Here is a 14268-nt window from a genome sequence, read left to right as displayed (position 1 = left end):
TTTTTTTTTCTTACAAAATATATCTGCTTTGATTTTCATCTGTGCTAAAGTATCACTAAGTATTTTAGTTAGAAGACGGCAGCTGGCATGCTGCTAGAGAGTTGACCTAACAGGAGTACCTTTGATTAGATTGATAACTAATCTTCCACTCCTTTAGTTTCCACACAGTGATTTATTTTTGCAACCTGAACATTTTCAACTGCTCAATTTGCCTTGTATGCAAAGAGAAAGCATAGGAACCTTTCCTTTAGTTACTTGACCATCTGTACGCAGCAACAACTAATCACCAGTTCATTGGGATGAAAGGGATGTTTTGCGTTTATTATCGTAACATCATACCTCAAACCAATTTTATTATTTTTCCTTCTCCCTTCTCTTTAGACCGGAGACATTGGATGGTGACAAGAAAGGCTTCGAGAGAACAGAAGGAACCGGCACGCAAAGTGTAAGCCAATGCTGATGTAYTTCATCTTCCTGTTGGAAAGAAAATGCATTCTACGCTTAAAATTTCAAAGACGAACCTTTTCTCATTTTCAGAGTTTCACAAAGCACAACAAAACATTCCACAAGTTGTTTCCAGACATTCCTGAGGGAGAAGACTTGATACACGGTAGGTACAGGGAAAATAACAGGAAAACATCAAATAAAATCAAATGCATGTGTGAAACTGAAAAACTGTTYTCCACTTTTCCTCCCAGCATACATCTGTGCTCTGCAGAGAGAAGTGCCGTATCATGGTCGCCTCTACGTCACCGACACCCACGCCTGTTTTTTTTCCTCGGTTCTGCTGAAGGACACTAAGGTAGGCCTCTATGCCGGCTCGGCATGTCGCTGTGTTAAAAGCAATGTTTGACTTGACTAACGTCTTGGATTTTATTTTGTTTCTCCCAGGTTGTCATTCCGGTTTCCTCCATCCACACGGTGAAGAAACAGAAAACGGCTCTGCTGGTACCCAACGCCTTGTCTCTTCGTACCTCAGAAGGAGAGAAGGTCCGTCTGACATCTTTGACGCTCTGCAATTGTAACATTCATGAAGCAAATTGAGTTTCATCATGTTTGGAATGAAATGAGATGTTGTCTAGCAACATTAATGTTGCTTTAATAGTTAAGTCAACAGGGTGTGTTTCACTATTGGATTTTTACCATTAAGCCACCAGCTAATAATCCTCCCTCCTTTGTGTTTTTCTTATTGTTTAGTACGTCTTTGTGTCGCTGAGGAACAGGGAATCGTGTTACCAGCTGCTTCGCTCCGTCTGCTCTCAGATAGAGGTGAGTGACTCGGGTCAAACTACAAAAGATGCCCAGAATTTCAGCAGCTGAGTAAAATGTGRAACCACAGTTAGGGTCACTTTAGAGAGACTGATGGCGTTGCAGTCAAATTGTGTCAGGCAGTTGAGAAAAACTTTGAAGTGCTTCACTGTTATGGTGAAAGTGTTGCAATGTATTAGACTTTTTTGTTACAAMGTCTGAATGTCGGGAACAGGGTTTTATAAAAGTACAGCGTTACAAATTAAAGCAGGTGTCGGCTTTACTGTTTGAGCTCTCTTTGTTTTTCTTTTCATGAAATGTTGGAGGCTCATAGTTTGTGGGAATCGTTTCAAGTCGTCTCTGCATCTTCTTTTACAGGACGGCAGCACCAACAGTAGCCCTCTCTTTTCCTCAGGCGAAAACAGCTTTGATAAAAGCAAACGCGTGGTAAGAAAACTCTTAATCAGTTTGTCTGACATTAGAAGCTTTAAAATAAATGCTCTTTAATGTGCAATGCTCCTTGTTTCTGATGTCCTGGTTCTTTGTGTGCAGAACTCCAGCCAGTCCAGCTTGGATGAYAGCTTGGATGGTTCTGAAACTCAGTCCTTACAGAACCAGCCTCTGCAGAGAGCTCACCGAGGTAGGATGTTTGACTTAACACATTATGAGCATAYTAAAGTAGTTAAAATCTTTTGTTCCCTAAATTGGAGTTCATTATAAACGACACTTGCTGTGCTACAGTTATCGTGTTCTAATTTTATTGTAGACGTGCGAAGTTCAAGGTCTGCTAGTAGTTTTAACAGCAATTCCTTCTTCTCTTATCTGTCTTTCCAGTAGAAGCAGTGCCTCATGGAAACGGTTCAGGTTTCAGCAGTCAGCAGACTGACAGCTCATCCACAGAGGAGCTCTCTGAGTCAGGTAATGGACACAAAGTGTCACAAGTATGCAAAAAAAAAAAGAAGAAAAGTTCAGTAATGAACATATGAAAAACCAGAGTTAGAAAGTGAAAGTGAGCTGTAATATTTACGCTGTTGACTTGTATTTTTAGGTGGATCGTGGATGTGGAATGTGACTGAAAAAGCCAAGTCTCTGCTGGTTCAGAGAGAGCTCAGCACCCTCAACACTCTTCTCTTTATTTACTTGATTTTGTAAGTGACACCTTTCTTCTTTAGTACGCCCCCCCCCCTCCCCCACCATTTCCTGTTTGCTAATCTCTTATCTACTGGTGCTGAAGTTGCATTCCACAAAGGAAAACATGAGACTTTCCATTGTCTCACACGGATAGACCTGATTATCTCAAATAATTTAAACAGAAAAACCTGTCATGTCATTCTGACGTTATTTAATGACCTAAGCAGTCTTTAAAACTGCTTAGGTCATTACTTGTTTATTGATGTTAATGGGTCTAAGCATTGAAGAATTAGTCTAAATCTGTGTGTGTGTTGCAGGGTGGTACTGCTGCTGCTGTCTTCGGGTTACATCGGTCTCCGTATCGTAGCTCTAGAGGAACAGCTTACGTCCCTCGGTGCTCTGCCAGAGTTCACCTTACAGAGCGGGTAGGATGTCTCTTTTCATCTCAGTCTTTATTTCAGTGTGAGAAGCAAGTAATTGATATCCAGTTTAAACAATAATGCCACACAAACACTTGGATACTAATGTGAAATTCACAACAAAAATCCTAACGTTATCACAAGTCATCACACTCCTTCTAGGTGCTTTTCTATATTGGATGTAATACTGCCACCTAGTGGGGAGTTACCGCTTTTTGTTTTTTAATTCTTTTACACGAGTTTGTGGATTTTACCCTGTTGTCTCAACAATGCAAAGTCTTATAATCAGTTTTCAGATATTATAAATCCATGGTCCACAAAATTAAGTGCCAAATTCACAACTAAATGGACAAGCCCTTTAAACGAGGAAGTAGGAAATGCATCGTATAGCAATTCATAACTCAACCTATTCTTTGAGAAATTTGTCGTTTATTTTCCATYTTTAACCGTCTCTTTTTGTCTCGACAGGTATAACAAAAACACATAATCCTCAGCGACGGGAGGAGAGACGGACGGACTTGTGATTGGAAGATGATTTCAGCCTCTCCGCAGCTGAACCTGAAAGGCCAACTTTAACGTGCTCAGACTCTGCTCCCCAACACGGCCGGCGCTGTTACGTAGAGGAAGAGCAGCAACCTCGTGCAATTTCAGAGTCCCTAACTTGAAACAGCTCTTCTTCCTCCAAGTGCAGTAAATAAACGGGCGTGTTGCAGCCTCATCACACAGAGCCAAGCCAAATAAATACTCACGCTGCCTGGTTGCAGTGTGCCAGTTGTTTAAAAACCAAAGCCACAATGGCTCAAACTCAGCAAAGTGCCACACTAGCCAAGTCAGATGGCACTTTGCTTTCAGCAACTTTTCGACATCTGTGAATCTGTCACTCATTGTCTTGTTCTCCCTGAGCATGCAATCTGAATAGGGCTATACTGATCAGCATTAGCCTGCTGTAGTGCTTTTTGCTGCACTTCAACACTGGAGACGTAGTGCTATGCATAGCCAAAGATGCACAAAGTGCACATCTTTTGCATGAGTGCGCAGAGAAAACTTTTCTATCTCTTTCATCAGCTGTAAACTCAGTCCTGTCTGTCTCTACATTGAGCAAGTTTTTAGGTACTTTAAATTGTTCTTTCTCATTGGCTGTGGGTTGAATTTTTTTTTTTTTAAAGGATAATATTTAATGCAGATCTGCCCACAGAGGCATAATAATTTCCTGATGGTCTTATCCTTTCTCTCAATCCGTCATGATTGCAGTAATACTTTCTTCGTTTTTTGGCATGATTTAAACATGTTAAACGATCAATGCTCAGAGCTTATTTTCCTTCCAGTAAAGTAAGTTCTGGATGAATGCATCTTCAATGCACAAATACTCAGCACATCGGGACATTAAGAAGTTGTCCAAAAGGCGTAGATTTTGGTCTTYGAGAGCGGATTCAAATCTCTGGTTCAGRCATTTAGTTGTAGCGTCTTCATGRAAAACTAGCTTTTTGTTCTAAAGCGACGTGCTTCTTGAAGACCAAATAACCAGTAATGTATTTCTAATGCATGTGTCTGCAGTTATTGACACTTGACTGATTACTGTAATATGCATTCTTGCTCTGGTCACCAGAGGGACGCGTAATAACCACTTAACACTGTATGGTCCGAGTTTTCAAATGCAAAAGAAATGTGGTCCGGAAAAGAAATTTCAATTTGCAACAARTTAATATGCATGGGGAAAAATGTAACTTATGTTTGTGTGAAGGTTTTAAGTGAAGAATTGTGTTTGTGGRGKGGGGGGGACGGTCCAATAATAGAAAAGTAAGAAGTRAGAGGAACGGCTCAAGTAAGCAAGCGCACTTTAAAAAAAGACATACATACATTGTGCCTGTCGCAACCCCAGACACCGTGGTTGGACTGAAATGGCAAAGCTGGCGTTCTGCGGTGTTTGATGGTGCTAAGAATTATTTTAAATTGATTTCACTCAGGGTTGGTGGGGCTCTTCCTGCCATGTGGTTTTAGTCGCTACGGCTTGACATTTCATTATGTAGTGCTCATGATGGTTTTCACGGTTTGCATGTCTTTAGTTCTTCAGTAACCCTTTAACAATAAATTGATCTCATTTGATTTTAACTGAGAAATCGTGGCGTTCAACTCATAATGTTTGCCTTTCCTTTCTCAAATTTCTTGTTTTTAACCGGAATCATATCAGTACCACATTTTAACACCACCATTCTTTTGGAGCCTCTGTCTTTGTAGGAGCAGTGAGCGCTTCAACCTGTGCTACATCCTCATGTAGAGTCCTCTAAATGTTCAGCAGATGTTTTTTTGTTTTGTTTTTTTGTTTTTTTTTTGCCATGCCATATGCATTGTCAGTTATTGTATTCCCCCACCAGGGGGAAGCATGCACAACCACTGTCCTCAAATGATCCATTTCAAGACTCTGGGGCGGTTTTTGTGATTTTTGCACTATTCAGAGTGTTGTAAATAATTTTGTACCAAATGTTAATGTCCTTAATTCTACTTTGGCTCTCTATATATTTATTTGCATTATGTGTAATTTAAAGTAGTCTCTGTGAGATTGCTTTGTACTGTTAAAAATAAAAGAAATATTTGGAAGTAAAGTTTGATGYATTTGCGTTTTAATTTTGAAAGTGTGTGAACATTGTCCCTGAACGTTAAGAGATTAAGGTAAATTTGTGAAAAGAAAACGTCTCATTCAACCCTAGTACTGTACTTGATATTTTAAATATACTCATTACTGTAACTTTATCCCATTTTGTCAGACACTTTTAAAAAAAAAAAACATGGTGCACATTTTAGTTGATATTTGGTAGAACAAGCTTTTGTTTCAAATACAGGTGCAAGGCTTTTGTGCTGTTTTTACCTGCTTTGAATATGTAGACTAGAGACTGAAAATATTGCAAAATGGCATAATCTCTGTGTGTTTTAAGCAGAAATCTTTTTAAGTCTCGTCACAGATTCTCATTAGTGTGGACGGGCGGTAACTGGGCCACTCTAACATTTGAACATAATTTTATATACGTCAGTCTCTGAAACATTTGCCACAAGAACCAAAACTGTCACGCCACTGCCACAAAGTGAGTTCTTTTTCATTTTTTGTTTTTACCTGCTGTTGGGTAAATTAATGTACTTTTTAATCATATGAAGCGAAAGCATAAAACAGGCCTACTAATTGTACAAAAAATKTTACTGTCCACTTCCCTTTTTTTTTCTTCTTCTTTTTAAAGAGTTTATCTGCATCAACTTCCTGTAGCAGTGCCCCACAGTTGTGCCATTTTGGGCACACACAAAATAATTCCCATGCTTTGGACACCCCTGACCTAACACGATCCCTTGTAACTCTCCTGCTGGACCGTTGTCCCACTCCTCTCCCCAGCTTTGTCCTGCATTTAAATTCATCAGTCTATCCATCAACATGGACCAGATTCCTTGTCCTCATGTAGAAAAGCATATGATGCTCTGTGTTCCCCACGTGTCCTGGCAAACTACAGATCTTCTCAAGCATTTTTTTTTTCCAACAAAAGGTGTCTGTATTGGAATAGAAGGATATATCACATCAAACTTTTCACGTATGTTTTTAGGTAYTGACTATCTTCTGTCGGGTAAAAGCCTAATTAAATACGATGAACTGTGTGGTTTTACAGTGATGACATGTGAAAAGGGTTTGCGTAGTAAAATTCTAGCATTTACTGAAACCAAAAAATGTTAAAGCCTAAATTATACTTGTAARAATGCTGGAATGTTGCATCTGATTKTCAACAATTTAGTTTCAAAACCACATTCTTGTGGAACACAGGAAAAATGTCAGACTAATACCGCATTTATAGCTGTCTGACTTCTGGCATGTTTGGTTTGTGACTCAACTACATCTAGCTGCAGAGAATGGACTATTCTATGATATATTTATTTTATTTCATATTATGGAAGCAAATTCCGCAATGATGTTCAGTCCAACAGTCTGAAGGACCATCTGTGCGTTTATCCTGTTCAGCTGTCCGGGTTATTGGAAGGAGCAGGCTCTTCAGAGGTCTGGCGRTACGCACAGAGCTGAAACACACCTAGAACGAATGAGAGGCATCCTCTATTAATAATCACATTTATCATAAAGTATATCATTAAAGTTTGGCATGCAAAAGTCCTATACAACTTTGTATATTTTAGGATTACAGAAAACGTTTCCAAAGCAGTTTTAGTCGCTGTTAATGCGTGAACATGTCATGTAAAAGACGTTCATTGGTTTTACTTTTAAAATGCATATCTTATTTCCGAGAAAACCTACTAGGTGGTGAGCCACTTTCGTTTTATTCAAATGGAAACTGTTTTCTCGTGCTATAAATGCTGTAAAGCAACTCTGCACTATCAAGTTCGAACTTGAAATGAGCAAACACATAGAGATTTGAGAACACATATATTCCTCTTGAGTTAAAAACTAGAAGAAGTGAAAACCTGCTGCGAAAGCCAAAATCACAGCCACCCAGCCAATAATGTAGGACCAGGAAAAGCGCCAGTCCAGGAAGCGTTTGCCAAAGAAGGTGACGGTCACTCCTGTGTAAACAGCTAAAGCCAGAAGAGCAAGAAAACCTTCAACAGAGAAGAAAAGAGAGAGAAAATGTAAAGTATGACCTTTGTTGGAATTTCAGAGTTGCCTCTTTGTTTCGATTATTAGTGATTAGCTAGAAGAGYAGCTCTTTCAAGCCTCTTAAAAAMTATTTCTCTTTTCACTTTGTGATTGGCTGAAAGCCCAAAGTCCTCTGTCTACGTAACACGTTTGGTTCTAACCTATCGAAACAACAATCAAGCAGTGGAAAGTAATTACTTTCCAGCTGTAAAAGCCCTTATAGTACCTGACAGGACCAGAGCGATGCCTCCGGTCCGGACCCTCCGGTTCTTGGTGCCATTAGTGAAGGCGCTAAGGCCGAGCACAGTACCGGCAAAACAGCTCAGCACGGCCAGAAGCATGAAGGCCCGGGTGGCGTCCCAGAAGGCTGAAAATGCAAAGACAACAATCAGTCTTCGAGAAAAGGGCGCAAAAATGCAAATAATTAAACTTTTTTCAGTCAAGCAACTAAGTTGTCTCCATTCATTTTAGCTTCTGTAAAAWTRATTAATAATAATAACTTCAAGTGAAAACTATGTAAATGAAACCTCTGGGAAGCTGATTTGCGAACATCTTTTGAAGCACATACCTACGGTTATGGTGTGGGCGTGGCATTTGTGGTTAATGCAGAACCTCCAAAGCCCCTGATTGGCTGAGCTGCCCGAGTAGCGGTAGTACATCCAGAAATCTGTTGCYGTAGAAACGATGAGGAGAACCAGGGCGGCTACGCCGCACAGGGTTCCTCCTCCTGCTAAGGTATACAGCATYGTGAAGCCTAAACGCCCAGCAGTTCAGAGAGGAGAGGACAGGGAAGATGGGAAGATGGGAGATTATTTATGAAGTTTTATTAGCTTTTTACTAGTAAAAACAAGTGTTTTTATTAAGGGCATCTCCTCAAGTCTGTCGTTTATATCGATTAAGCTTGCTCTATTAGGCTTTCTTGGACTCTGTTACATGCATATAGACACTTMCATGCATTGCAGTGATGTTAGAAAGAGTTAAATTAAAGCTTAKKACTTTCCAAAAACAAGAAAGCAAATCCACATGACACACACACAGCAGAGTGATCCTCCAGAGCGTGGTGAAATTGGTTGGAGCCAGAAAAAGCACTTGACTCAAATGGCTGTCAGACAATAGGCTTGCCTATCAGGCAGTTCCAAGCTATTGTTCCTCTCTAATTCCCCTCCGCACACCACAAAATAATTTTCTAGTACACAGCAACTGAACTGTCAGCACTGCAACAAAGCCCGAAAACAAGTTATTTTTACACACTCCCCCTTAATGCATCTTTTTAAAGTGGCCAAAATGCTCTGATTATGTCCAAAACAGGCAAGCATASCTAATTTTAAAATGTGTGCAGCGTTCCYAATATTAATGCAAACGGAAACATGCATGATATTTTTTTTTACAATTATAGAAAATGAACTTCTTCAAACACCATCTCCTCCGAGTCTYTGTAGTTGTCAGCTTCTCCGATTTTGCTCTTTAAGTTTCTAATCCWTCCTGGTTGTATCAYAAATGCATATAATTGTGTATGATTCCAGGTTTTACCTTTAGTTTGGCCAGCCTGTGTCCAGAGTCGCTGGCTGTTAAACGGTGTGCCTATCCTTTTTAAGCCCTGGACCTCAGGCCCTCATTGTCCATCTCACAAAAGAGTGAATCATCGAGTGCAGCGTGTGTGTGAGAGTAAATCCCTCTCTGGCCCTCCTCTCTACCCTTTAACCTTCATCACTCCATCAGCCCACTGTCCATACTGTGCCATGCWTGATCCTTCTATTGCAGGATTCACTTTGTGATAATCAAATAAAAAAGGGAAGAAAATGATGCGCTGGAAAACGAATGCATGTGTCGTCATACACGGTGTGGGAAAAGACACAATACAAAATGCTGCTTTTATATCATTAGTTCACCCAACTCTTTTGTGAAGTTTTAATTTATCCACATGCAACATGTGCGAGACAGCGACAATTTAATCCTATTTCACTTTTGTTGYTCCTTTACTTGTGTCACCAGAAGATAAACCCAACTAAAATGCATACCCAACTTAACAAAAAAAAAAGGTACGCACATCAATTAAGGTTATTTTCCCATTGCTAGGATGCTTCTWTTCTTGACTTGCTAGAAATTAGTTGTACTGAACTTCATGCTGCAAAAATGAAAAAATTTTGCTAAACATGTTTTCGTTGGCAAAACGACTTAAAGTTGTGAATTATCTTTGTAAAAATCAAACTTTTCAGTTTGCTTTTCTGGCTGCATTATATTTTATTCTGAAATGTGTGCAATGGGTGGTTTAAATACTGCTTCTTAAAAATAAAAATATGAACAACACAACATTTGATTAGAAGTTCTGACCCACTGGTGAAGTGTTTTGACCCCAGTTATCATTGATCAGTGTACAGAAAATAAACAAACACCTTACTGGTGACCAAGTTACAAACAACCCCAGCAACAGTTGTAATATTTTTCTTCATTGTTGAAAGCAGTTTAGTTTTTTTTTTTAGATAGGTTTGACTGGTCTAGTGGTTTTTATTTAACAGTTACCAGACAGGAACATGGGTTGTAAGAGAGGAGAAAGACCTGCAGTGGGGGTCATGAGGCCAGAACTCGGGTTGGGTTGTGTTTTCCCTCTGCATCCCATTKTTAGTTTTCTTATCACCAGTTTTCAAAAATGATCTTCAAGTCTTACAGCATCAGCTTATAAACACCCTGTGGGATGAATAAAAACCTTTAGTTCAGTGATGTTGCTGCCTCGATGACAAAATTTGGCCCGAAACACATTTACTTTTCATTTTATTGATAACCAAAATAAAACAGGATAAGTCACGTTTTCAGTCTTCATGTCCTAATTAATAAAAAAATCTTTAACGATAACATGGCAATCATTTATTTTACATATGTGCACAGTCAAAATGCTCCTTCTAATTTTCTGCATTGATGACATGTTTAAAATATTTACTTTGACCTGGCATAGAAATGCAATCAGAAAAAAAGCCAACTCTCTGCACATGTTTAATAAAGGCACGTTATGAAATGCATAAAACTAAATGTTGCTTCCTTCCGCAATGTTGAGTCCAGACACTGATTCCCATGGTAACCACTGACAACACTGTGCTTTGATGAGCTGTGAAACGCTGTGCAATGTTGCAACRAAAGGTAAATTCTTTATATTTCTATTCCTTTTTTTTCATCAATTTGACAAAATATTGATAAAACATTTCAGTGCATCGTTAAAGAACTGAAGCAGGTTTTAAAGTGTGCTTGAAGTGAACTTAGTTTTCTCTTCTTTTCATGTCATCCACCCTTTCAATCACAATATAACAAGCAAACAGAAGAATGAAAAGTACTTTGGAGGCTTTGTGATTTACACTAAAACCAAATTACAACTGCACATAAATTTTTGTTTCCTTTGATAATTTGAAAATTTTTTTAGATCCACCTTTAGCTACAGTTGACCTTTGACATCACACACACACAGACTTTATAGTGTCCCACGGTGACAGAATCACACCGACGTACCGCAGTAGCATTCCAATTCACACAGGTGGCTTTCAGTGCATCAAGTCTTCAAAACACCATCACTGCAGTACACACATAGAGGCTGATCTAAACAGAGTAAACTGCGCTCTTGTGAACAGCTAATTTCTTGAAATTCTCAGGGCCCCGGAGCCCAGAGGACGACAGTTCGATCGGCAGACGAGGAGAGGAACGTCTGGTCACGTGGGTGCCACCTGCACTGGATCACCTTGTCCCAGTGCTCGCCGGCCAGCGTCTGAGGGAGCGGCTTCGTCAAGTCACCTGGAGTCAGAAGGTCAGGGTTAGCTGCACATGCTGTTAMRTGGTCGTTTTCTTTGCTCACAAACGACATGGGCACCTTSCAGGTCGCTGATGATGATTTTGTTGTCGTAGGAACCGGTGAGGAGATGATGGGCTCCCGGCGAGAAGCGCACGGAGCGAATGTCGCTGCCGTGGGGGCGGAAGGTCTGAACTATGCGTCCCCCTCGGATGTCGTACAACATGCAGGTGCTGTCCTCCTGACCGGTGGCCAGCAGGCGGCCGCTGGGGTCCACCGCCACTGAAGCAACGGCACTTCCTGAGCGACAAGGRGGAAGCACATCTTAGAACTGGCTCAAGCTGATTTAAAGCATATATTTTAAGGTATGTATGTTTTTGAAACATCCAGTCTGTTTATTATAACCTTCCTGKTTCTACTAGATACCTAATATATCATTTTGGATAAAAAAAAAAAAGAGAATTGAGACCGAGTTGAATTGTTTTTTTTCTTTTATTGAGATAAACTGGAGGTTGCTGGAGTTTTTCATTTTTTATTTTTTTTAGATAAAAATAAATGAATGATAAAAAATAAACTCCAACCATGTGAMTGACAAAACTTGAATTCTTATTTAATTACACAAGGACTTTTTGATATTATATTAAAACATTGTTTAAAACAGATCAATAGTTATAAGGAGGAGGATGTGGTGGTTATATCTTCCTGTACAATTTAACTTGACATGGTTGACTTAAATGATATGACTGCTTGGGCAGTGTGGACTAGTGAACCGCAGCAGATCAAATGTTGAGTTAAAATCTGCATCGTCCGTGTTTTGACTCACCTGATCCATGCAGAGATGTGCCAATCACCCGAACACAGCTGGGCACACGGAGGTCCCAGAACCGGACCGTTTTATCCTGGGAGCCGGAGGCGATCATCCAACCGCCCCATGTGCACACGGTCAGAATGTGACCTATCAAGGTATAATAGCATTACGCTGTTTTTTTTTTATTGTGACTCTCTCGTGGTGCCGTACTTTCAATTTTGAATGGGTTTGAAAAATATCAGAGTTGTAAAACAAAGAGTGGTGTTTTTACCACTGGGTTACCTGTGTGTCCGCTCAGGGCATGAAGGCCTTGTCCTCTCTGACAGTCTGTTGTGTAAATGTTGCAGTCTCCAGCCCCGGCACTGATCAGGATGGATCCCCCGCTCTCAGGACCCTCCATAAACGCCAGGTCTCTTATGGTACCATCGTGCATGCTGAACTCCAGGTCTGGGCCTGAATCATGGAAACATTTGCTTTTAAGCAGCGAGACAGTGTTTGCGAGTGGAAATTAAATTTTCTGTCTTCACTGGCATTTTCAMCTGTACTCATATAGATAGAAAAAAAGAAAAGCAATACTAAACCTGTCAAACTGTACCTGTGGCATTGCAGCTGTCTGCATTGAAGGGCAAAACCTTAACATATTTGTCGTTGGAGCCGGTGGCTAGCAGCTGTCCACAGTGACTCCAAGCCACACAGTAGATTGAGCCTTTGTGATGTTTGTTTCGTCTGAAACGCACCGACGGCTGTTTGGCTGCACCGGAACCRCTAAAGTGGCAAAACCGTAAAAGACACATGTGACCTTAGCTGCAGTGTTGAATATTTAGGAGAAAAAGGGAAATTACATCTTTTAAGCAAAGGTTTATTACGTTTTAAAGTGTAATAGTGAACGTTATGCAATATTTTTATCAAGTCACAAACAACGTTTTTCAATTAAAGATGCCRTATTTTTGAAGATTCATTTCTTAAAGATATTTTAGAWGAAAACTGGCATATCTGGGTTTTAGTATCTAGTACCTATTGAAACCAAGTTTAATAGAAAATCTATTTCAGAATTTCTATTTCACATAACTTTGTTGGGCCCTGCGAAATCAAACACACCAAGTTCACCAACTGAGATCTGGCAGGTTAAAGAAAATGGTTGTAAATGAAATATAAATAATGTGAAAAGTACTTTATTGTTTAGAAATTCATATCTTTCTAAGATTCTATTTTCTTTTTATCCATTTTACCCCGACCTGGAAAAGAACAAAAGCAAATTCCTTACATACCAGGCTTTCAGACTGTGAAGGTACCCAACTATAAATGCAAATAATAATCGACGTCCTCTTTTACTGTCTCACGCTTTGGCAAACAAAGCCCACCTGCTGGTCACTGTTTCTGGGTAGGCACAGACTCTCAGGGTTTTGGAGTTTGAGCCGACTGCATAGAGCGCTCCAGATGGATGAAAAGCTACGGCACGCAGAGCCTGGGTGTCCTCAAGCTGACTCACCCGCACAAACTGGGCTTTGGACTTCACATGCTGCAACAAGACCAGAAACACAACGAACTCTGACGGRTTCCAACAAGAATCTAAATGTCTTTTAGTGTCTGAGCCTTGCTTGTGAGGGGAAGTTTCTCCATAGTTATTGGACATTTGGTTTACCTCGTGTGTGTTTCTGATGGTGGAGCAGCCAGGATCATCTTGGGCTGCAGCGGCAGAACCTCTGATTCTTTCCAAACTGAAAATGACAATATAGCATTGCATTTTAAGCCTGCACATCTACTGTTGCATAGAAAAAAATAAATAAAAAATTTGAAATCTGATTTAGGTACACGTTTCTTGCACACTTTCAACTGAAGTGTTAAACAAATTGAACATTTTTGACAACTGGCAGAAACTGTGAGAAAGCAGCAAGAAAGTAAGAAAAAAAGAAAAGGAGAGACACAAAAAGGACAGAAGGGAAGACGGAAGAAAGTCTGGAAAATCTTTAAATTAAATTCCATACTTTCCCAGCYTCTTCTAGGCTGTAATAATATCCACTGTTTTATAGTGTATAAAAATGCAAAATGATATGTAATTCCTTATCTTGAACATGAACATGAACATTTTGGCAAATGTWAAAAATAACAGTAAACGTTACACCAGACACTTGAGACGCTCTTACCTGCGGCTTTTAGTAACTGGGGACTCGCTGAGTGACGGCTGGCCGAGGCCCCCAGAGTTCAACGGGGTGCTGCTCAACCCTCCTGACCTGCTCCTCACAGGGCCCCTCTCTGTGCTGTGAACGTCGGCCAT

At 40.1% G+C, this 14268-nt stretch overlaps 3 protein-coding genes across 3 annotated transcripts in view; 1 reads left to right on the top strand and 2 right to left on the bottom strand.

Moving 5' to 3' along the window:
• Positions 1 to 331: 331 nt before the first annotated feature.
• Positions 332 to 3557, top strand: LOC103463506 (GRAM domain-containing protein 3; the record flags this gene model as incomplete). The annotated part of the gene is made up of 11 exons (XM_017304257.1): positions 332 to 445; positions 538 to 610; positions 699 to 802; positions 892 to 990; positions 1198 to 1269; positions 1627 to 1695; positions 1801 to 1888; positions 2083 to 2166; positions 2297 to 2396; positions 2697 to 2804; positions 3267 to 3557. Coding segments are annotated over 11 exons (930 nt in total), but the record flags the coding sequence as incomplete, so codon positions are not given.
• A 1589-nt stretch (positions 3558 to 5146) lies between these two features.
• Positions 5147 to 9055, bottom strand: lim2.2 (lens intrinsic membrane protein 2.2). Its single transcript, XM_008406799.1, has 5 exons — positions 8947 to 9055; positions 7985 to 8170; positions 7643 to 7783; positions 7245 to 7379; positions 5147 to 6856 (listed from the first exon to the last, which is right to left on the bottom strand). The coding sequence occupies exons 2-5, from the start codon at positions 8160 to 8162 to the stop codon at positions 6786 to 6788; spliced, it is 525 nt and encodes a 174-aa protein (XP_008405021.1). The 5' UTR covers positions 8163 to 8170; positions 8947 to 9055; the 3' UTR covers positions 5147 to 6785.
• A 1113-nt stretch (positions 9056 to 10168) lies between these two features.
• LOC103463507 (WD repeat-containing protein 47-like) overlaps positions 10169 to 14268 on the bottom strand; it is a 10331-nt gene continuing 6231 nt past the window's right edge. Inside the window, exons 9-16 of the mRNA XM_017304255.1 lie at positions 14138 to 14266; positions 13636 to 13711; positions 13355 to 13512; positions 12589 to 12758; positions 12276 to 12446; positions 12009 to 12140; positions 11267 to 11485; positions 10169 to 11190 (exon numbers count right to left, since the gene is read on the bottom strand). Coding sequence (XP_017159744.1) covers positions 11048 to 11190; positions 11267 to 11485; positions 12009 to 12140; positions 12276 to 12446; positions 12589 to 12758; positions 13355 to 13512; positions 13636 to 13711; positions 14138 to 14266 — 1198 coding nt within the window. The 3' untranslated portion in view covers positions 10169 to 11047. The remainder of the gene's footprint in view (positions 11191 to 11266; positions 11486 to 12008; positions 12141 to 12275; positions 12447 to 12588; positions 12759 to 13354; positions 13513 to 13635; positions 13712 to 14137; positions 14267 to 14268) is intronic.

Source organism: Poecilia reticulata, linkage group LG4 (assembly GCF_000633615.1).
Source record: "Poecilia reticulata strain Guanapo linkage group LG4, Guppy_female_1.0+MT, whole genome shotgun sequence".
Lineage (NCBI taxonomy): Eukaryota > Metazoa > Chordata > Actinopteri > Cyprinodontiformes > Poeciliidae > Poecilia > Poecilia reticulata.
Note: the sequence above shows the minus strand (reverse complement) of the source record. Positions and strands in the feature narration are given on the sequence as shown.